The sequence below is a fragment of the Gekko japonicus genome, unplaced genomic scaffold (assembly GCF_001447785.1).
Source record: "Gekko japonicus isolate JY-2015 unplaced genomic scaffold, Gekko_japonicus_V1.1 scaffold445, whole genome shotgun sequence".
Classification (NCBI taxonomy): domain Eukaryota; kingdom Metazoa; phylum Chordata; class Lepidosauria; order Squamata; family Gekkonidae; genus Gekko; species Gekko japonicus.
In genome coordinates, this window is record NW_015169184.1 from 744,085 (window position 1) to 766,288 (window position 22,204).

Here is a 22,204-nt window from a genome sequence, read left to right on the forward strand (position 1 = left end):
CAGAAGGGATCTGGTTCAACAGATCTGTTCTTCCAACTACTGCTTTTGATCCAGCCACAAACAAGGCACTGCACCAAACTACAAAGAAGTGATAAAGGTCTCATCGTCACTCACTCTGCATCACCATCCAGGTTTCCAAACACTTCACCTCCCACCGTTTCATTGTCCGGATTCAAGCAGATCTCAATCATGTTATAAATGGCGTTCTGCCCCCAATCGCTGTCCTTCCGTGCTTTGTTAAAATGTCGAAGGGCATCATTTGGTTCACCGGTGTACCTAAGACAGGAAATCGAACCTAACTGCGTGAACTGAATTTAAGCAAAGAAGAGAAATAGGCAGTTTTCAACATGTTCCGGTGAGTCTTTGGCTGTGCCAGCAACTCACAAAATCCTATAGGCTGTCACTTGCAGGTTCTCTTTCCATTGGATGATCTATTGTGATGTCACAGGCATTCTAAATACAGACAGGGAAAGTTTAGGTATGGAATGGTAGCATGACTGGGGGAACAACCTTACATAGGACCTGGAGTGTGGACAAAGAGCGTGCCATTACTGGGAACAGAGAGGTACTGGGGGAGGAAGGAAGGCTGACAGCAAAGTAGCTAAATGGAAAGAAGGCCTGTGAGGGACACAGGACATACAGAAAGAGACACCAAAGCAGAGAAGCCACCCAAGAGTGAACCCCTGACACCCAGCGTCAAGCCTGGGCTTCTCCCAGTTATAAACCTTTCTTCACCTTTTCCACACAATCGCCTCACTTTTAGTGAGTGAATTAACAGCTTCGAACCTGCCTCTCAAATAGGGATGGTGTTAAGGTCAAGACTGAACCAACCGGCCCTTTGTGGGTTTAATAGCATCTTTGTCTAGTTATGGCTGTTTTATTACAGCCGCCAGTTGTCCAGAGATATAGCTACACTGCACAGGTGAGCATTTGGCACATAATCATAGTATCACCTCATTGTTAGCTTGATGTTGCAATGGTCTTCCACCTACGGTACTGACCTAACAGAAAACAGGACTTGGACACAGCATAAGTAGCTCAGCTGATAAATGTGCAGGCTACAAGACCAAACCCCCATCTCACTGGATCTTTGCAACTACGAGTTCAGTGCCCCATCAATTAATCCTGCTGTTTACTCTCACAATGTGTAGCCCAAGAGGAAGGGGAAAGAGCAGACAGGATTCAAGGAGCACACCAGTGTTCCCTCTAAGCTGAGTTAGTGTGAGCCAGCTCACAGTTTTTTAGCCTCCGGCTCACCCATTTTTGTCTTAGCTCAAGAAGGATGGTTCCAGAGCAAACTATTTTGCCTTAAATTGGTTTTGATGCCAGCAGAGTGAGAAAATGCCAGAGGCTCTGGGTGGGTGCCCCATGGTAAATGCACCAAACAATTCCTAAAGATTTTCCAAAACACCACTGTGTCGATAAATCGTTTTCTACACTCACAGCGTCCCCTGCCAGAATGCAACACATCCAGTGTTCCCTCTAAGCTGAGTTAGTGTCAGCTAGGTCACAGTTTTTTAGCCTCCGGCTCACCCATTTTTGTCTTAGCTCAAGAAGGATGGCTCCAGAGCAAACGAATTCATGCAGCAGCCAAATCGCTCGCGCACAACTTTAATGCCAGTAGCTCACCGAGTAGACGTTTTGCTCCCAAGACTCCACAGCTTAGAGGGAGCATTGGGGCACACTATAAGACTCAGCTGCTCCCCACTTTCATACTGGCATGCCTGGTAAAAACCCTTTTATTTTGTTCTAGGTCTTATATCAGACATTTTCCCAGCCGCACCTACCAAAGATAAAGTCCTTTGCAATAGTGAAATCCTGGATCAAACTTTGTTCTGAGGGAATGTTTCTCAGCCATTGCAAGGAATCTTGGAACTTCTTCCAGCTTTCCAGCTCTTCTTAAAAGGTCAATTAAACGCGACAGTGTTGAATAATTATCTGTGAACGTAAGTATTCAGAGCACTAAGAAAAGCAACTGTGCTGTGTTTTTTTTAAAAAAAGATCATATACAAGAAGCAAGGACAGTAGCATTTTCACACCGCTAACACATTACCTGCTTACACTCACGCATAACCAGGTTCTGCTTTGCCTAATGGTTTACAGACTGCTAAATGAGTGAATGCTATTATTTTTTGACATATTTAAGACAAGTCTCACTGGAAAAGCCAATGGCTCTAGGAAAAGTTGAAGGCGGTAGGAAAAGGAGAAGACCTACATGAGATACATTGACTCGATAAAGGCAGCCACGGCCTTCCGTTTGCAAGACCTGAGCAAGGCCGTGAATGACATCTGGGGGGGTTGTTAATTCATAGGGTTACCGTAAGTTGCAAACGACTGGATGGCACATAATACACGTCTCAATACACACAGTCTGCAGTTTGGATATCTCATTGGGGTCCTACATCTTAAAAGTCTAACTAGATGAGATGCTGGGAAACCTGTGGTCAGATCTCCAGCATGGGTTTTTTCACTGCAAAGTAACCAGGGTGGAGGCCACTCTGCTTTGGATTGGTGCTATGGTACGGGTTAAAGAGGGGGAGTGTCAGGTCCTTTCCGTCTGCACTGTTTGCCTGACATCAAATGACCTTCATGAGATGTTACTTCCCTCTGCAGTTAGCCAATCCAGGTTGCCATTTCAGATCAAGAAAACCATGTGCTGGTGGTGGTGGTGGGGAGAATGCACCCCTCAAACGTGACCGAAGCGATTCCCTGCCCTGTGTTGCTATTTAGCAATTTAAAAGATGCTGGAGATACAGACGTGGGTTTTCCAGAATCTCATCTAGTTTGGCCATGAAACAGAGCAAAATAAAAACCAGTCCAGTGGCAGAGAAATACCTCTAAAGGAAAGGGTATAATATTCTGGCTACTCCTGTCACAGCCACTCTGGCCTAAGCACAAATCTCCTCCTAATTAGAGGATGCAAGTTTGCCCGGCGTGCATCCAAGAGTCATATGCTTGACCCAGGTCATGCCAGTTTATGCCATAATGCATTTGGCATCTTTTAAGATGTCGTCATGCTTTCTGTTGCACTTACAGGTTGATCTTTTCTCCTAATAGTCAAATATGGCCTAATCTGCAGAAAGTCCACGGTTGGGGGATACACTGGCATAAAACAGATACTTCTGCAAACTTGGGGGAACACCTCCCCCCCCCCCGCAGCAAAATCTGAAAACTTAAAAATATTACATGGGTGGGACTTAAATCCCCCTCCCCCCAAATAAAGAGTGTTTTCTGCACATGGGCAGACAAAGGACTTACCTGTGTTCTGGAGAGGCCGTGTCAGTGTCTGGGAGCTGCTCCAGGAATGGCCACGGTGATATCAAAGAGCCACTGTGGGTCTGAAGCAGCTCCCGGATGCTGTCATGGCTGGGCCCAGAGGCAGCTGCATACACCCGGAATCATGCTGGGCTTGGTAATGGGGAGGGAGGGTGAAAGAAAGCCACAACTGGGCTCATTAGGCAAGAGGTGGAAGATGGGATCCCCCACTCACAAACCTCATAGGCCCCCACTTAACAAAGTATAATAGCCTTGCTCTGGATAAGATTCTTCCTGGTAATCTGCCTCCTGGACAGATACAGATGTTGGGGGGAAGAGAGGGAGGAATTATGTAGAAAGGAAAAATCTGAAAGGCCCAGACCTGGATTGCCCAGGCTATCCTGATCTTACAGAATTTGGCCCTTGTTAGTACTTGGATAGGAGACGGTTGCTGTGTAGAGGCAGTCAATGGCAAACCACCTCTGTTCTTCTAAACCCCAAAGCAGGGGTCCCCAATGGCGCCTGTCAAGTGTTTTGTTAGGAAGTGGGTAGGACCAGGTAGGACTTTTGCCCATCAAGGCTTCTGATTGGCCATGCAGGTTTTTTAAAAAAATGTTGCTTTGGCAGCAGCTGCCACCACAGCACAAGGATCTTCACTGTGTTACTAAAGTTAAGCTGTGGTAATCATTTTATGGCTGGCTCCGCCTCCTGCGGTAGCCATTCTGTGGCAACCATTTTGTTGCTATGCCCACCATGCCGTGTCAGAATTCCAATTGTGCCCGTAAGTTCAAAAAGTTGGGGACCCCTGCCCACAGGGTCACCATACGGCTGTGATTTGACAACACTTTCCACCACTAGGCAGTTAGAAAGCTATCAAGCCAACCAGGGTCTTCTTGTCTGTGGTTGAGGAATGGATGACACTTGCCAAGTCTGCTTTTCCCTGATGCTTTCCTGGAAATATGAAAATCACTTTTCAAAACTAGTTATCAGAAACTCTTCAAGATATTTATGCCTGTTAGTATGTGTTGCTTCTAATGTTTGTTTTTTAAAAGCAAAAACAACCACCAACAAAAATCAATGCCCACCAGGGTTCGGATCCAAAAGCTGCTGGAAATGAAAGACTGCTTGCTCATAGTCCTGCTTCCTGAACATAAGGTCAGCCATCATCTAGAATCACAAAGCACACAAATGAAAAAAGATTAAGAGACCTGCTCCCAAAGGGATTTTACACGCCCTTCTAAATGAAACCCTATGACGGAGGCATCAAATGCAAACAGGTTAGACGGCCAAACTCTCCATACAACAGATGCCCAGGAGCCATACCCCTAATTTTCTCGACTACACTGAAGGAACGGGGGGGGGGGTTCACTGGACCTGTCGTAGACCTCTGCCCCCCCCAGTGTTTCTGAGGGGATCACCTGTCCTCCAGGAGCAGGTGGAAGCATGTGGGGCTTCCGGGGATGGATGATGAGGAAGTCGAGTTCTCCTTATGGTAAACATTTGCCAATGGAAATCAATGGTGGATCCAAGTCACTGTTTGTCACCCTCCCAAATTCCAGCTTTCAAAGCAGAGGGAACTAGAAACAGAATCCATAGTTACCTTCAACCCCCCAAAACCTCCCCCCCTTCAAACCCTCATCATCCATCTCCATCCCATCTCTTGCTTGTGGAAATAACTTCAGTAGAACCGTAACTGGCATCCGTTGTAAGCTCCCCTGTTACCTCAACACAGCATCTCGCTACACCCCTTTGTTTTCAGAGGAGGGATCAATTAGGGCATGAAGACTGGCTGTTTTTATGGCGGCGCCTAACTTCTAGAACGTCTTGCTCCCAGAGATCCATCAAATCTATATACTAATAGCCAAGGTGCCCCCTGTGTGCGGATATCTAAAACCGCACATCAGGGGCACCTAGGGGGCAAAAAGATTTTTCCTGCAGATTTGGGGCAATCCTGCACATGAGCAGAGAACACTCTGAGAACTGCCTCCCCGCCGCCACAGCCGCCACTGGGGGGGGCAGGAGAATGCTTGCCAGGCTGGCTACTAAGCTCTCGCCGCCACCGCTGCTGCCACGGGGAGGGGGGGAGGAGAAATCTTGGCGGACCCGATGACTGGGAGCCGCACGGGCCTCACCATTGGTGCTGGGGGCGGGGGAGAAGGCTTGGGGGGTGGCAGCTGGGAGCCGCACGAGCCTCACCGTTGGTACTGGGGGGGAAAAGCTTGGTGGACCCAGTGGGAGCCGCACGGGCCTTGCTGTTGGTGCCGGGGGGGGAAGAAGACTTACCTGTGGCTGCTTCCTCCTCCTCCGCGTGGAGCTCCCCCCCCCCGGAGGATCATGGGTCCCCCTTCTTGTTATGTCTATCAGTTAGCAACTAAAACTTTTTATACCAATATCTAAATACCAAGATAACATTTTTATACCAGTACCTTTATACCTAAAGTCATATCCTTTAAATTTTTATCAATACTATTTTAATTTTACTATGGCTGCTTTTACATTATTGTAGTCTAGATATGAATGAGCCATGGGGGAGGGATTTTAGCAGCTATTATTTGCTTTGTTAATTTTGTAATTTTATTTTATTAACATACTTAAGTTTACTCGATGCTATTATCTTATTTTCTTTTACAAACAATCAAAAGGTAAAGGGAGCACTCATTCAAAAACAGCTGCCTCCATCATAGGAGGATGTTTGGCTTGCAACATCTTGGCAGCCCATGGTAGCCATTTTGTGATGGGCCACAATACCCCATGGAAGCCATTTTGTGATGGTGAATACTCACTATTCTCAAAATTCCAAAAGCACCCCTAGGGTCACTCAAATTGGAGACCTTTGTATTAAAATGTGGGAAGTCTTACACTTTACATAGAAAACATTTAGCAGGGGTTATTCTTTTTAAAAAGAGATCTGAAATCATTCAACTAAATCTTCTAATAAGAGTCTGTTAACACAGCCCACCATAGAAGCGGCCACATTGTCTGGATCGTTCTTCAGCAACAGAGCACATTGACGCTGGCATGCTTCCACATCATCATGAGCAAGGTACAAACGTGCAAGTTCTAGCATCACCTGAGGACAGAACAAAATAAAAGGCCTGTTTCATTTTCTATTCTTTATCAGGTTCTTATAAGTGCCCCGACAGCCAGGTGTTTCTAACTAAGAACCAAGTGAAAAAATGGTTAATTTCGGCGCTCGACTGACCTTGCTGTTCGTTTCACAGTGAACAAGAGCCTCTTTGTAAAACTTAATTGCTTTCTCATAGTTCCGCTGGACTGCTGAATGCTTCGCTATCTCTGCGCAAATTTCAGCTGCCAGTTGCTTCTGCACGGGAATCGCATCCAGCTGCTCGATCTGAATTCGTTTGAGGACTCTGGCCTGCAATTCCCGAGCCTGATGGAAAAAGCAAGGAAAATGGCTTTAAACGCAGGGAATAAAATAAGACAAAGCTGGGAATGAATTTGTGTTTTAAGGAGGGATTTTTCCCTAGAAAGCCAGGGCTGCATATACCCTGGTCTTGAAATAGGCAAGGCTTTTAAAAAACCAGAGGTCATTAGCTACCACATACTAAGGGTCTTATGTATGAGACGGCCATTTAATTCACTTCCTGCAATTATGTCCTACCCATCATCCTTTGTGGAAGATAAGACAGCTTTAAAAAAAAATTGTGTTATTACAAGATATATACAAAACAAGAACATAAAAAGAATTGTGTTGAGTTTATTACAAGATATATACAAAACAAGAACACATCAGATATTGAACATATAAGATGCATAGAATGTCATACAAAAATAATTCTGAAATATGCTGCATTAGAGAAGTGGGTCATAACACCAAATTTAAATCAACCTTCCATAAATGTGGCATTACAAGATATAGAATCGTTATATAATGGGAAAAAATCACTGATCAAATAACTCAAAGTAGTATGGCTCTGGATATATACTCCAAATTTGTAGTAAAGTGGTTTCCTGTATTAGACTATTTGGCTTCTCGCAATGCGGTTTCTGAAAAATTGGTTCATATGAACTTGTTTAATATCTGACATTAAAAAGCTTGCATGTTATGTTTGGTAACTGGTTGATAAGGCAGCTTTCATAAGGTTGGATCCAACCAGCTTTTCCACTGGTGAACAAGGGAGTACTGCTGAAAAGCCCAGTCTGGGAATTAGGGGATCTGCCTATGGTAGTAGTGGGAACATGTTGGAAAAGCACAGTAATATAGAGGGGAATTAGGCATGACTGAGCAAAAGAACTGGCTGGATTCAACCCATGGGGTTCCCACGAGGACTCCCATCCAAGGACTGACCAGCCCCATACCCGCTGAGCTTTGGCAAGATGGCTACATAATGTCATTCAACCAGAACCCAAGACATTGTTGCACTGTATCCCTGGCAGCTTAACATCTCCAATTTAGAGAATAATCATTCTTGCATGACTATTTTTATACACCTTGAATGGCCCTTCAGTATCAGTTCAGCACGGGAGAAACCTAGCGTCAACTAGTAAATAGTTGTCCATGCAACAAGACACACCTCTGGAATATTCTTTTGTAAGGTAAAGCCAAACAGTGATCAAGTAATGAATGGTGATGGCTTTCGGAAGCCCCCAAAGATGTTTACAGTCTATGGAAGAAGAGCCTGACCAACAAAACTTTTAAGGCCTTAGACAAAGAAGAGAAATTTCGTACTTTAACACAGCACATCTAGAACCTAAGGAACTGATTTCTTTTCTGTCAACAAGGAAAAGAGTTAGTGAGCCCTTTTTACAGTCTCATGGGAATCGTAAAGAAACATGGTATTCATGATGTTTCTGTGTTAACAAAACCACAGGCACAACACATTGTCACAGATATGGCCAGGATTATAGGGGAACAGTTGCTGGACATGACCAGAAAAATAATAGATGATATTTCTGCAGGGCTAGCCTAGACTAACATGACAAAAAGGGAGTTTAGCAACACAGAACAGAATAGACTTGGAAAGGGGCAAGAAACAAAAGAACACACTAACATGGTCCTTTGCAGATTAGAAGCCATCAAAGGATATTATGTACGGAGGCCCTGGAGCAAAAGCATCTGAGAATGGCAGGAATGTCCAACTTCACAGAAGCAAAGATGTAATTCAAAGAAGGAGTTGAGGGCCAACAGGTACTCATATGTATGTATGAGAAACCTGTAATTGCTATTTTTAAACAGACTTTGTTATGATAACAAGTAACAAGAATGAACAGTTTTTTAGAAGAAGAAGAGACACTGGATTTATACTCCACCCTTCACTACCCAAAGGAGTCAGAGCGGCTTACAATCTCCTTTCCCTCCCCCTCCTCACAACAGACACCCTGTGAGGTAGGTGGGGCTGAGAGGGCTCTCTTGAGAACTGCCCTTGAGAGAAAAGCTCTGAGAGAGCCATGACTGACCCAAGGTCACACCAGCAGCTGCATGTGGAGGAGTGGGGAATCAAACCCAGATCTCCCAGATTAGAGTCTGCACTCCTAACCACTACACCAAACTGGCTCTCTACATATTTTAACAAGTATAGAGAACTTGGGTTTGAAGTTATAAGTTAAGTAGTTAGCCGAGAAGGTGCATCATTATCAAGTGAGACAGCCAGCTGTTGTTAGGAGATGGTTTTAAAAACCTATAAATATGGGAAGCTGAATTGATTGTGAGTTTCTTAGAAGGGGGTCCTTCCGTGTGACCTGGGCAAGATATTTTCATGGACTCATGCAATTGCTCTCTTTTAATTATCTGTGCAGCAAAATTTTCTTTTGCGTTTGTCACTGCTAAAGCTGCAAAATAGCTACATGGTAATGAAAGATAAATGTTATCAAGGTGTACCCTCTCACTCTTTTATTTTTATTTTTTTTATTTTAAGTATAATGAGCAATACGTATCATATTATATAACATTATCGGTATTTACAGAGGAATACAAAATAGTTAACCAGTACAACAATTAATAGGAGAGTAAACATACCAGGTCTTTATACTAACTATCTGAGAGAGATAAACATGCATAAAAGCTCATAGTAATAGCACTCCTATCAGATAAGAGTGGTGAAAAAATGATTCCTTGTTTGCTATAAATTCTATTCCAGGGTACCACATTTCAATAAAATGAGATATATAAAGGCTATTATCAGACTGTGGCTGTTGATCTAATATTTTTTCCATTATGTAATAAAGGTGTGCCTTTTATGAGGAATTAAACAATTAAACAATTTGATATAGGAAAACTAACTGGACACCTAGGGCTTCTAAAGTGCCCACCTAGATCTGCATCAGGCCTGACCAGAGTCAACCAGAACATTATATATTTCCATGCCTCTCATTATGGATTAGTCATCTCTTAATCCTTGTCTTCCTTTATTGTGAAATTAAACGCTTAGTCTTCTATTAGTCTTTCCTTCTAAAATAGGAAATGTGGAATGGAATTGTTGTTTTGCAGACTAAGATGCTCTATTTGTTTTTCCTTCCATCACTTTCCAAGATAATCTGTACACAGAGACCAGGAAGCAAAGGGCCATATGTGGAGTTCCAGTCACACAGGCAGAGAGGGTTTTCAGACCCCCACCCCCACTCCCTTCTCACTGCAGACTCTGAAATGCTACTTCTAAGTATCTGGGGACCCTCCAGAGACAGGGATTCAAGGCACTGCACAGAGCTGCAGCTGGGAAAGAAAACCAACCCCTTCGCCCCACTTTGAACATAAAGAAGTCCTTTTAATTCTAGCCATTGTTTGCTCACTAGCAGCAGACCAGTTCAACAGCTGCTGATCTTCAAAAATATACTAATTCACAAGGCAATCAAAACTGGGCTTTGGGATCTGAATCAAAACTGTTCACCTCATTTTATGAATGTGTTGAAAAACTTGGTATGTGTGCCTTGACTGTAAAAACACGCGGACACTTGGAAGACACTTCAGGACCATAGCCAGGATTTTGTGGCTTGTGGAACATTTTTTTTTTCTGGTGGGGCTGAAGTTCTCAGTGCAGAAAGAAAAAGCCATTCAGCCAAAGGAAAGCTGTTACCAGGATCTAAATATCTAATTCCCAAGTCGCCCCCTGGTGTGCGGATGCTTAAATCCGCACATCGGGGGGACCTGGGGGGGGAGGGAGAGGTTTGTGAGCACGTGGGGCAGTCCCCACGTGTGCACAAAAATCCTAAATCTGCAAAAAAACATCGGGGGATGTTTAAATCCCCCCGAAACTTACAGAGCGTCCCCTGCGCATGCGCAGGGAACGCTCTGCGATCGCCGCTGCCGCCGCCACTTGGAAGGTGAGCGGCGAGCAGGGAGGAGGGGCCAGAGCGGTGAGGGCCCAGCGGCTCGCCGCCCGGCCCCTAGGTTTTGGCTGTAGTGGGCGTGGCCAACTCTGAAGCCAGTCAGAACTCCATTCCTGGGCGTTCCTGCCCCAAAATAGCCCTGAGTACACTCATGTTGTTATCTATATATCTAATTCTCAAGTCGCCCCCTGGTGTGAGGATGCTTAAATCCGCACATTGGGGGGACCTGGGGGGGAGGGAGAGGTTTGTGCGCACGTGGGGTGGTCCCCACGTGTGCACAAAAATCCTAAATCTGCAAAAAAACATCGGGGGGATGTTTAAATCCCCCCGAAACTCACAGAGCATCCCCTGCGCATGTGCAGGGAACGCTCTACGAACGCCCCTGCCGCCGCCGATTGTAAGGTGAGCGGTGAGCAGCGAGCAGGGAGGGGGGGCCAGAGCAGCGAGGCCTCCTCTGCGTGCTCTGCATGGAGCTCCCCCGCTTCTCCCCCCCGCGATTTTCGCGGGTCCCCTTTCTTGTAGATCTCTAAATTGCAAGCTGCCAACCACTTTAGATTACAGTTCTCAGCTTCTACAAGTTAATCACTTCTGCCAGCCTAAGCAACAATTCTGATAACAAGCTGGCAGGTCAAGAAAGCTAGCACTTAGGCAGAAAAACTGTCTTAAAGAAGAACAGTTTCTTGACACAGAGTTAGAAGGGATCCTAGAGGTCACCTACTCCAACTCCATTGCTCAGTGCGGGAATTAGTCAACTACAGCACCCCACTCTGCTTAGAAGCCTTTAAAAATGTTTTTAAAAAAGCATTTACAGGAGAAAGAAAGAGACCGGAGCCCCCCAAAGCCCCATTGAAGCTACGGGCCTGATATCCTTTAAGAAGAATTAAAGCAGATGTGGAGAATTGCTCTACAGTACTGTAGGCCTAAAAACAGTGAAGAAAAGGACCCTGCTACCTGACAAGTGATAAAAACATGGAGAGTCATCTATTCTGTCTTTTGCTAACATACTTTAGCTACCAGGACATTTGAAGGTCAGTGACTGCAATGGAGAAACACAGTGTCAGTGGTAGGAGCGCAGGAAAACTGGAGCTGGCTACTACCACTTCTCAGAAAAACAATTATAGAGGAAGAAAATGGAGAGAAAGTAGCTCACTGCATGAACTAAGAGGGGTAAATACATAAACTTCATTACTGATTCACTGTTCTATAAAGTGTGACCAGGCCCATTTAATTGTAATCAAAAAATTGTTTTCCACCAGCAGAAAGGGGGAGCGCCCTTTTTGCCATTTCTCTCCTCCCATTGCAGACCCCCCACAATGTTCCTGAGGGTCGTCCCCCCCATACCCCGTCCCCCAGGAGAAGCTCAGTGGGCTGCACTGGGGTGGAAAAAAGAAAGTTCTGTCTTACTGGAATAAGGGCTTCCTCTCAGTGGAAAATGACCTTTGGATCCAAACCCTTACACATTCTTTCAGGTGGTCTTTCACTATAAAAGCCTTTATGTGTCAGTGTTTCATATTCCTTTACCTGCTGCAATGAAATAATAGCATCCTCTGTCCTATCCATTTTGCTATAAATCTTGGCGAGGAGAACCCGGTAGCGGGTATCTTCCATTAGAGAAGACAAATCATTCACTGCAGAAAGAGAAGATGTACAGAATGCAAATTAACAAAGGAGGTTATGTCTAACAATTATTCAGTATTTTTGGAAAGAACAGCAAAAGGAACAAAGATACTACTAATTTTAACACGAGTGTTTGGAAAAGATGCACGGACAGTTGCCAAAATTCAGCCAAAGTACCTAATGTAATCTGAAGCGGTGCTACAGACATGCTTCCTCCCCCTAAGAAAATTCTGCCTCCTCCTTTTTGCCCACAACGTGTTAAGAGTCCGAACAGCACGAAGCCAAAAGATCACCAAGAATGAGACGAGCAATTCAGTTGGCTGTAGTTTCTTTCCCAGATTTCAAAATGTAATACTGGGATGGAAACCGACGATCATCATAGTGCAACGCAAGGCAAAGTTACTCCAGTTTGAGCCTACTGACTTCCATTCTGCATAGGATTGCACCTGACAGGCACACACATTGCACATGAAGAGATGTCACACACAGACAAAGAATGAAAAGTGAACCGCTTACATATATTTCAGTCATCTCATTTATACACTAGCTTTCAAGACCACCACAATCAGCAAGTCGTAAAACAGGAGGTCAAATCCAGCCCCTGTTCTTGAGGCATTCTTACGTAACTCTTCTCCATTCCCTCTTTTCTTTAAATCCCATGCTGTATTGGGCTCAATCTCAGTTGAATTTCCAAAAGATACTTCTTTTGGGTTAGAACACAGGAACAGGAAAGCTTTATTGCATTGTAAGAGGACTGGCTGTAGAAATGGGACCCAGAGTTGTTGGGCTGACCTAACAGCTATCCCAGAGACATGCAATGGACTGTGGTGTGCCTCAAGGGGCGGTGCTGTCCCCAGTGCTTTTCAACTTCTATATGCACCCCCTTGCCCAGATTGCCCGGAGGCATGGGCTGGGTTGTCACCAATATCCGGACGACACTCAGCTCTATCTGCTGTTGGGCGGTCAGTCCGACTCCAAACTGGAAGATCTGGACCGGGCCTTACAGGCCGTGGCTGGTTGGCTTAGGCTGAGCCGACTGAAGCTGAATCCGACGAAGACAGAGGCCCTGTGCCTGAGTCAGCCGGGGTTAGGGATCCCACTCCTGACCTTCGATGGGGCGCCATTGGTGCCAGCGCCGGAGGTGAGGAGATTGGGAGTGCTCCTGGATGCCACCTTAACTATGGAGGCCCAGGTAGCAGCCACTGCCAAATCAGCCTTTTACCATCTTCAGCTGATCAGGCAGTTGGTTCCCTTCCTCAAATGCAATGACCTGGCGACAGTGATCCATGCGATGGTCACCTCGAGACTGGACTACTGTAATGCTCTCAAATGCCGTGGCCAGGCTGTTGATGGGGCTCTCTAGGTGGGAGCACATACAGCCTGTGCTGGAGGCACTGCACTGGCTGCCGATAGCATACCGGATTCGCTTCAAGGTACTGGTTCTTACCTTTAAAGCCCTACATGGTCAGGGACCTACATACCTAAGAGACCGCCTTTCCCTGTATGTTCCCCAGAGAGCACTGCAGTTGGGGGCCTAGAATCGATTGGCTCTCCTGGGTCCTAAGGACGCTAGGCTGTCAACAATCAGGGCCTGGGCCTTTTCAGTGGCAGCCCCAGCCTGGTGGAATGAACTCCTGGAGGAGATCAGGGGCCTGCGGGACCTTTTGCAGTTCTGCAGGGCCTGTAAAACGAAGCTCTTCCACCAGGCTTTTGGGAACCGTCACCACCAATGAAGAACATCAGTTGGTTAAAAGGGAGAGGGCCCTGGACCCCGGAAACTGCCATCAACAGCCTTAAAGAACAGTGAACCCTGCAGGGACATCCAACTAACACCGAGAACAGACTGCGAGCGGAGAACATTCTACTGATACTGCTATATGACTATTAAGAACCACTAGCACTTTATTGTGATTTTATATTTGTTTCAACCATAACTATGTTTTAATGTAATTATCTGTTTTTATTTGAGCCGCCCTGAGCCAGCTTCAGCTGGGAGGGCTGGGTAAAAATCTGAAAAATAAAAATAAATAAAGAAATAAGATCACAGTCTCTCTCGCAGCACCTGCTGAATGCCTTCAGATTTAATTTACTCCAAGGAGAAATTTAATGCTCAAGATGCGTAAGATGGAAAGGGGAAGCCCAGCCAAGCATCTTAGGTTGCCATTCCATAACTGGGGGAGGAGGACAGAGGATTCTTCACTGCTCTATTTTGGCCACCATCAGCAGCAAGGGGGATGTGGAAGTGAGAGGGCAGAATATAAATGACAATGCGCATCCCAGATGGGGTGCTATCCCAGCAACATCAAAAGCAAACCCAGATTCAGAAACTCCCACACCAAAGCACATATTCTTGAAGGAAACTGAATACACAAAAAATTAAAACTTCTCATCAATTTCTGGGGGAAAATTAGTCTGCACATGCACATGCGATTTCTATTGGAAGTAAGAGAGGCTGTGGTCGTACCAGGCTCATGTTCCAAAACTTGCCGAAGGACTTTTTCTGCTTTGTCAAACTGCTTCAGTTTCAGCAACAGCTCTGCCAGGTCATAGCAGAGGAAATTCTGTTGACCCGTTTTTATAGCCGCTTCATAATAATTGATTGCCTTTGTTTCAAAAATATAAATAAATAAACACACACAATTCTCCATGGAAAAGATCACATTTGACATTTCCAAAGTATCTATAGATCTTAGAAAACAGAAGAACTCCAGATTCTCAAATGGAAGACTAATGGTTTAAAGCTTCTTTCGAATCTCTTGGCTGTTAGTTCAACAGATGTTTCCTACAAGCTTCTACATTCAAAAGTATTAGCCAAACCGAAAGACAAATTTGAAAAGAACTGGTGAGTTTTGATTAATATAACCAATCTTTGTAGTCATGCAGTTGAATGGTTTATATTATATGATAGTTTCAGTATGAAATACTACAGATGTTTTCTTTTGTATGATTATGATCACAATAAACTTATGTTAAAATTATACTCAAATTTTTACGAGGTTATTCATGGCTTGTCATCTAACTGATGACTGATAGGATAAAAATGTTATAGTATGAGAAAATGAATGCCGTGTAGGTTCTTATAGTGGTTTTTATATACTGATGGGTCGTATCATGATAGGCATGTCAGCATTTACAATACTGCGTTCTTTTCTCTTTTTTTGCCATCAACTCACAGCTGACTTATGGCAACCAGTGCTCCCCCTAAGCTGCGTTAGTGTGAGCTAGCTCACAGTTTTTTAGCCTCCGGCTCACACATTATTGCCTGAGCTCAGGAAGGGTGGCTCCAGAGCAGACTAATTTATGCGGTAGCCAAATCGCTCGCTCACAGCTTTAATGCCAGTCGCTCACAAAGGAGAATTTTCGCTCACAAGACTCCACGGCTTAGAGGGAGCATTGATGGCAACCCCATGGGGTTTTCAAGGCAAGAGGTAATTTGCCATTGTTTGCCTCCACGTCAGAACCCTGGTGTTCATTCCAAATATTAGCCAAGGCTGACCCTGCTTAGCTTCCGAGTTCTGATGAGATCAGGCTAACCTGGTGCTATCCAGGCCAAGGTGCGTTCTTATATAGGGTACATTAAATGTTTCTGGAAGTGTCTCAACCAAGACTGCATTGCTATGCATTACAAGAAATACAAGCTTTTCATTTCTATAAGCAATTTGCAACATACCTTCGCATAGTTATGCGTATTGACCAGAGCTTTTCCTATTTTACAGGCCAATGCCCCATCTCTAGGGTTCTTCTTCAAAGCCTGTTCATAAACCTCTATGGCTTCTTCAGGCTAGAACAAGAGCAGATACAGGCAAGAAAATCATAAAGATTCTATGCCAACAGCCTACACCGGCCCTGAAAACAAGGCCATTAAATATGTATTTCATAAAACTGTGACCAAACTCAGCAGATAAGTAAGTTCTACAGATAACAAAGGCTAAATTTGTCCCCAAACACATTTACATGGTAAAATATTGCTGTTTTCAATGGTACAGGATCCCATTATTATTTATTATGAAAGCAGAAGACCACACAGCTATTGATCTATTAAGGGTTTCTTGGAATACATTCTTTAATAACTAATGGCAGAGAGGGGCTGCTGAAACAATTTTGGCAGAAGAATCAAATGCCCTAAGGCAGACAAAGTTAAAAGGATATTTTGCTGGGGAAAAGAGTACTATATACTGGACAGTGAATAGTTTGGGGTGAGATTCTAATAGAAAGGGGGGAGGGAGAGAGAACATATACTTCGAATCAGGTAGGTCAGATTTCATGCAAGTCTTAAGACCACTGACAATGTTTTTCCACATAAAAATTTCCCCACATGTAGGACATGATACACCTCAGTGCATAGACAGTACCCACATGCAAAAGTATCACCACAGGCCTCAGTATATCTTTGGGTCCTTTCCATATCCCTTAACAAGCCATAATAGAGGTAGAATATCCTGCACTCAGATGCGGGGAAGGCATAGTAGGACAGGGGATGTATACCAGGTATGCCAGTAGATCGCGGAGGGGTCAGAGGTAGATCACCAGCCACACTTGGTCTCACTAATGAGCAAGAGCGAAGTTTTAAAGATTGCGCAAGATCAGCCTGGATCAATACTTGACCTACATTTAACACAAATAACTCTGAATAAAAGTTAAAGAAAGTTATTGAGACAAAGAAAGTTATAACTCAATAAAAAATAAAAGATGTTCGCAGTTCTTTCTGGATCTCCGTCTCTCTGTTTTGTTTTTGTTTATTTTGCTTACCAGTAAATGACAGAAGGTGCATTATAAATTGGGGGGTGGAACCCAACTTTAGTGGGTTAAAATCTAATTTGAAACTAATTTGAAACTGTATGTTCATGGTGGTAGATCACCGGCACTTTTGGCCAGAAAAAATAGTTGGACATGCCTGATGTATACAGTTCTCTCCGTCCCCAGAATGATCTAGCAGCTATGGCGATTACTTTAAGGGGAGAGGGAAAGCTCAGTGGAATGGCCTCTGCTTTGCATGCAGAAGGTCACAGGTTCAATCCCTGGCATCTCCAGTTACAAAGACCAGGCAATAGGTGATGTGAAAGACCTCAGCCTGCGACCTAGAGAGCCACTGCCAGTCTGAGTAGACAATAACGACCTTGATGGACCAAGGGTCTGATTCAGAAGGCAGCTTCATGCGTTCACAGGGGTTGCTGAATGCACCAAGACAAAATGTGCTCCTAGCAAAGGACATATTTGTATCTTTCCTTTCTCATTTGCCATAGCCAGTTTGGTGTAGTGGTTAAGAGCGGCAAACTCTAATCTGGAGAACCGGGTTTGATTCCCCACTCCTCCACATGCAGCTGCTGGAGTGACCTTGGGCAAGCCACAGTTCTCTCAGAGCTGTTCTCTCAAGAGCAGTTCTCGAAAAAGCTCTCTCAGCCCCACCAACCTCACAGGGTGTCTGTTGTGGGGAGAGGAACGGAAGGAGATTGTAAGCGGCTCCGAGACTCCTTCGGATAGTGAAGGGTGGGGTATAAAATCAAAACCTTCTTCTTCTTCCCCTCCAATGGCAACCATTTGTAGACCCATTACTTTTCAGAACAGGTGTACTAGACTTCTAACATTACCAGTGCTTACCTCCTGGATATTCATGTATGCATCACCAAGGAGTAGTAAGGTGTGAGAACTGGGCAGCTTTTCCACCAGGTCTCTGAAAATAAGGAAGAATTTGTTTTTAATTAATAGCAGCGATAAAGTTTGTTTTGCATGGTTGCAATAGGGTAGGTTTCTACTGCCACGGGTGTTTGTAGGATGCCATAAAAACTTGCTTCTGGACTTTGGGAACCCCTGTTGAACAAGGATAGAGAGAAAGAACAGGTTGGATCCCAAGGATCAATTTGGCTAGTGAAGATGCTTTCCTCTGATGGGAAAAGTCTCTCCCCCCCCAGTCAAATATCACTGTTCTGAAACCATGTTTAAAATTATTATTTCAGATCTTTCAAAAAGAGTGACTTCTTGCATACAATGTATTGGTTTCTATTGGAAGATACCTCTTTTAGGTCTTTACGGAATGTAACTGATAGGAAACGATTCTGATGTAGCATTATCCATTTTGGTTTATACGATCCTCTTACCTATAACAGCTTGCGTACAGCTTCTTGTCTTTTCGGTACTCCAGATAAATTTTGGCCATTTTTTCTTTGGCTTGGACAAAATAAGGCTGCTCTGCTGTTATGTTTCTGAGCATCGTCAGAGCCTCTTCCACATCCCCTTGTACGAGAGCAAGGTCTGCATTAGCAATGGTAACTCTCAGTTCTTCGGGGGTGCCCGAAAATTCATTGATGGCATCTTGCAGAACTTTAATTGCTTCATGCTGCAAAGCACACAGTTGTTGTATAAAACAGTTTCTATGCCTAAATTAGTTTCAGAAGTCTGCAGTAGAACAGCTAAGATTCAAGTCCAGGAGTGCCCTTAGAGACCAAGATTTCGGGGGTATGAGCTCTCAAGAGTCAAAGCTCTCCCTTGGGAGTCATACCCCAAAAATCTTGTTGGTCTCTAAGGTGACATTGGACGTGAACCTACCTGTACACCTCAACTATCTCTGTAACTTCAGGAAGCCATTCGCACACTGACTTATCTGCTAAGGGACCCCTGTGGTCCATTTTACGGTGCACAATGAGTTGACACAGAGCCCTGGCCAGGGTCTCTTAGGCCTCAACACAGCCTCAAGTGAGCTGAGTGCAGACTAGGGCTGCCAAGTGGGGGCGGGTGGCGGGTAACCCCCCGCTTTGGAGGCCCAATTTCCGCCGCCGCGGAATCGGGCCCCGGGAGAACCACGCCCCCCCAAGCGCAGCGTGGTGCGTCACAGGAAGTGACGCAACCACGTAGAGCACGTTGGGGGTGTGGCCCCAATTGTTGGAGGGAAAACTCTATGGTTTTCCCTCCAACGATTGGGGCCACGCCCCCAACGTGCTCTACGTCCTGCGTCACTTCCTGTGACGTTCTGGCGGCGCACACGCGTCCCTCAGCAGCTCCCGGACTGAAGCAACGCTCCCCCGCCGGTGAGTCAGAACGACTTGGCAACCCTAGTGCAGACTTAAAACACAGCCAACACTTCTCTGTGGCTGCATCCGGCGGGGGGACATTTGGCAGTGGTAGACAAACTGTTTATTAGGGAACCTTATCTGACACAAGCTGATTTTCTCAGTGCGGAAAATTCTACTAAGCTTCCATCGAAACCCAGCATTCCATAGAACATTCAGCCACTGCTATAGAGGTCCTAGCAAACCATCCAGTACGTAGTTGGAGGATAACATTCAACGCATTCCCCCCCCTTAATTTAAATCAGAAATGGTTTTATATTTTATATTATAGCAACAATGAGATCATTCAGAAAACATCCCAAATCCTTTAATCTTTTAATTCTTACTTGGCTGTTTTATTATGCACCACTATTCTGGTTTGGCATACTTTCCTATGTAATGGAACCTGGATGTGCTATTCCCAAAGACCTGACAGTGTGTGGCTGCTTGAAAGGCTTCCAAATTAAACACATCCCTGTAGTTTAACACTACATTTCTTTTACACTCTAATGCAAATGTACTGAACACAACAGCATTCTTAGTTAGTGCAATCCTATGCAGACTTACACCTGTTGAATGTTAGGCCACTGACCTCAATGCATCATGATGGGGGACAATGATCAGACAAGATACTATTAAGTACTAAGTTCAACCAGATGCTCTAATGATATAGAATTTATGCAAATATATCAGCACATGCCGAATACCTAGAAATGCTTCTCTTTTCCTTTTGCTCCAGCATTCATGTTCAGTTCACGTACACAGGCAGCATGTAGAAGGAGTGGTATTTAATTTGGCATTCCTTGTGCCTCTGAAAAATGCATTCAGTGTTTCTCTCTATTTTCACCATGGGGCATCACAGACCACAAAACCAACATGCCAAAAACAGCTACAAGGTATTTAAATAGTCAATAGATGGCTTTGTCAACCTTCACCAATAGAAACTAAGACTGAGGGAAAGGGGGGGGGGGCTTTCACCTGCCTACCTGAAGAAAAACTTTTTGGTATACTAGCAGTGCCATCTTAAACAGAGTTATACCCTTCTAGGTCCGCTGAAGTCAATGGGCCCAGAAGCGTTTACCTCTGTTTAGAACTGAACCGTAAATCTGTTACTATTAGAAGCTTGATCACAAACGTAGTTGGAGACTTTAAATCTTGAAAATGGTAACATTCTGTTTCCAGTTCTGTAATCATAGTACTAATGTAGTGTTACTGGATATCTTTTCTTGTCTGATTGAATTATTTTCTTTTGCTGTTATTGCACTGTTTTCAACCTTTGTAACCCCTTTTCTGTATTATTATGCCTTGGAATGTTTTTTGCTTGTCAGCTTACTTATTGACTATTTTATACTATCTCATTGAACTGTTTTCTATATTTTGTAATCTTTCTTGAGTCTCAGTGAAAAATGTGAGCTACCAATGAAGTAAAATGAAAAAACAACAACCATGTCATCTTTAAGAAGTCATTAGCCTGTTGAATGATGTACTATTACGATACACGAGCTCTAGAATGCATTTGAAATTGTATCTTTTGGACCAAAATAGGAAGGTATATTATAGCAGTACCACTTAAGGAATATGCACCTGATTAGGACACAAGGTGATATCACATGAAGCCTTTATTGGACACCTTAGCCTTGAGCCACTGATAATTATCATAATATAATTAATACCGTGTTTTATTATTGCAACATTGAGCCTACATGTTTGACCACTGAAGAAGGTCAGTTGGCTGAAACGCATTGGGTCACATAAGGTCCTGTTTGTGAATACTGTACGATTTTAATTCTTACTGAGGCTACATTTGGGACTATTTTTAAATCATTTGTAATAAATAGATGTGTTTTTGATAACCTGCATTACCTATATGTTAATGTGGTATATCTATTGATTTTAAGACTGGGCCCTCCTATTTGTATGGATTTAACCTTTTAGGTTCTTAATTTTAAAAACCCCTTGCTTCTAAAACATTGTCACTGAATTCCAAATTACACATCCCACTTCTACATTAGCACTCAGATGGTCATACCTGTTGGCCGTTCAAGCGATGAGCATCAACCAACTCTAGGTAGACTGACACATGGTCGCTTGTGTCAATTTCAATCTTAGCCAGTTTTGATTTTGAGGAAGCAGCAGCTCTTCTCATCCCAGGCAAATTCATCGCCATCTGCAAGGTTTTAATGGCTTCTGCAATCTCTCCCATCTTTTTCTGAGCTTGAGCTTTTATTAAGTGGTACAGAGGGTGTTCCCTAATCTAAAAAAGAATAAAATAGCATCAACAGTCATCCAAAATAGAGAGAATAAAAAGAAGCATTTCAAGAAAGCACTTGCTGTGTTAAATCACCCTCATATTACGGAGATAATGAATAATCTAGGCAACAAGGAAGAATGCAATTTAAATGCCGAGGTTTATGGCAGGGCACTCTCTCATTCCACACAAATCCACACAAATCCTGAAAATATTTGGGATTTTTCAAGGCCACAAGACAGCTGGTGTTAAAGGGTGTTTAAAAGTATCGCAATCCCTTTAAACACCTTCCAGGTGAAGCTGCAACTTAGGGAAAGCACTTAAAGGGACCGCAAACCCTTTAAATGCCTTTTGGAGGTCAGCCATGGCTTGCAAAAGACATTTAAAGGGACCACATTCCCTTTAAATGCCTTCCCCCATTGGAAACATTAGAGGATGGGGGCACCTTCTTCTGGGACTAATAGAATTGGACTCCTTGTTCCAATCTTTTTGAAACTCAGGGGGTTTTTTGAGGAGGGGCACCAGCAGCTATGCTGCAAAGTTGGTATCTCTACCTAAAAAAACAGCCCCTAGAGAGCCCCAGATACTCCCAGATTGATTCTTCATTACACCGTATGGGGACCATTGACTGTAATGGTCCCTACAGGGTATAATGGAGTACAAAAAAAATGGCAATCCTGAATATTTACCGAATTAAAATACCATACCAGCAGGGATCTTTCGGGGCCAGAGCGCTGCTCCGACAGCCCAGAAGCCT

At 44.1% G+C, this 22,204-nt stretch overlaps 1 protein-coding gene across 1 annotated transcript in view; it reads right to left on the bottom strand.

The window, feature by feature from the left end:
* The window catches only part of TTC21B (tetratricopeptide repeat domain 21B), a 70,517-nt gene that overhangs the window by 10,237 nt on the left and 38,076 nt on the right, over positions 1-22,204 (bottom strand). The window contains exons 15-25 of the mRNA XM_015416149.1: positions 21,229-21,453; positions 18,252-18,490; positions 17,755-17,827; positions 15,827-15,937; positions 14,621-14,759; positions 12,061-12,167; positions 6,458-6,646; positions 6,215-6,325; positions 4,341-4,422; positions 1,788-1,938; positions 115-276 (exon numbers count right to left, since the gene is read on the bottom strand). Coding sequence (XP_015271635.1) covers positions 115-276; positions 1,788-1,938; positions 4,341-4,422; positions 6,215-6,325; positions 6,458-6,646; positions 12,061-12,167; positions 14,621-14,759; positions 15,827-15,937; positions 17,755-17,827; positions 18,252-18,490; positions 21,229-21,453 — 1,589 coding nt within the window. The remainder of the gene's footprint in view (positions 1-114; positions 277-1,787; positions 1,939-4,340; positions 4,423-6,214; positions 6,326-6,457; positions 6,647-12,060; positions 12,168-14,620; positions 14,760-15,826; positions 15,938-17,754; positions 17,828-18,251; positions 18,491-21,228; positions 21,454-22,204) is intronic.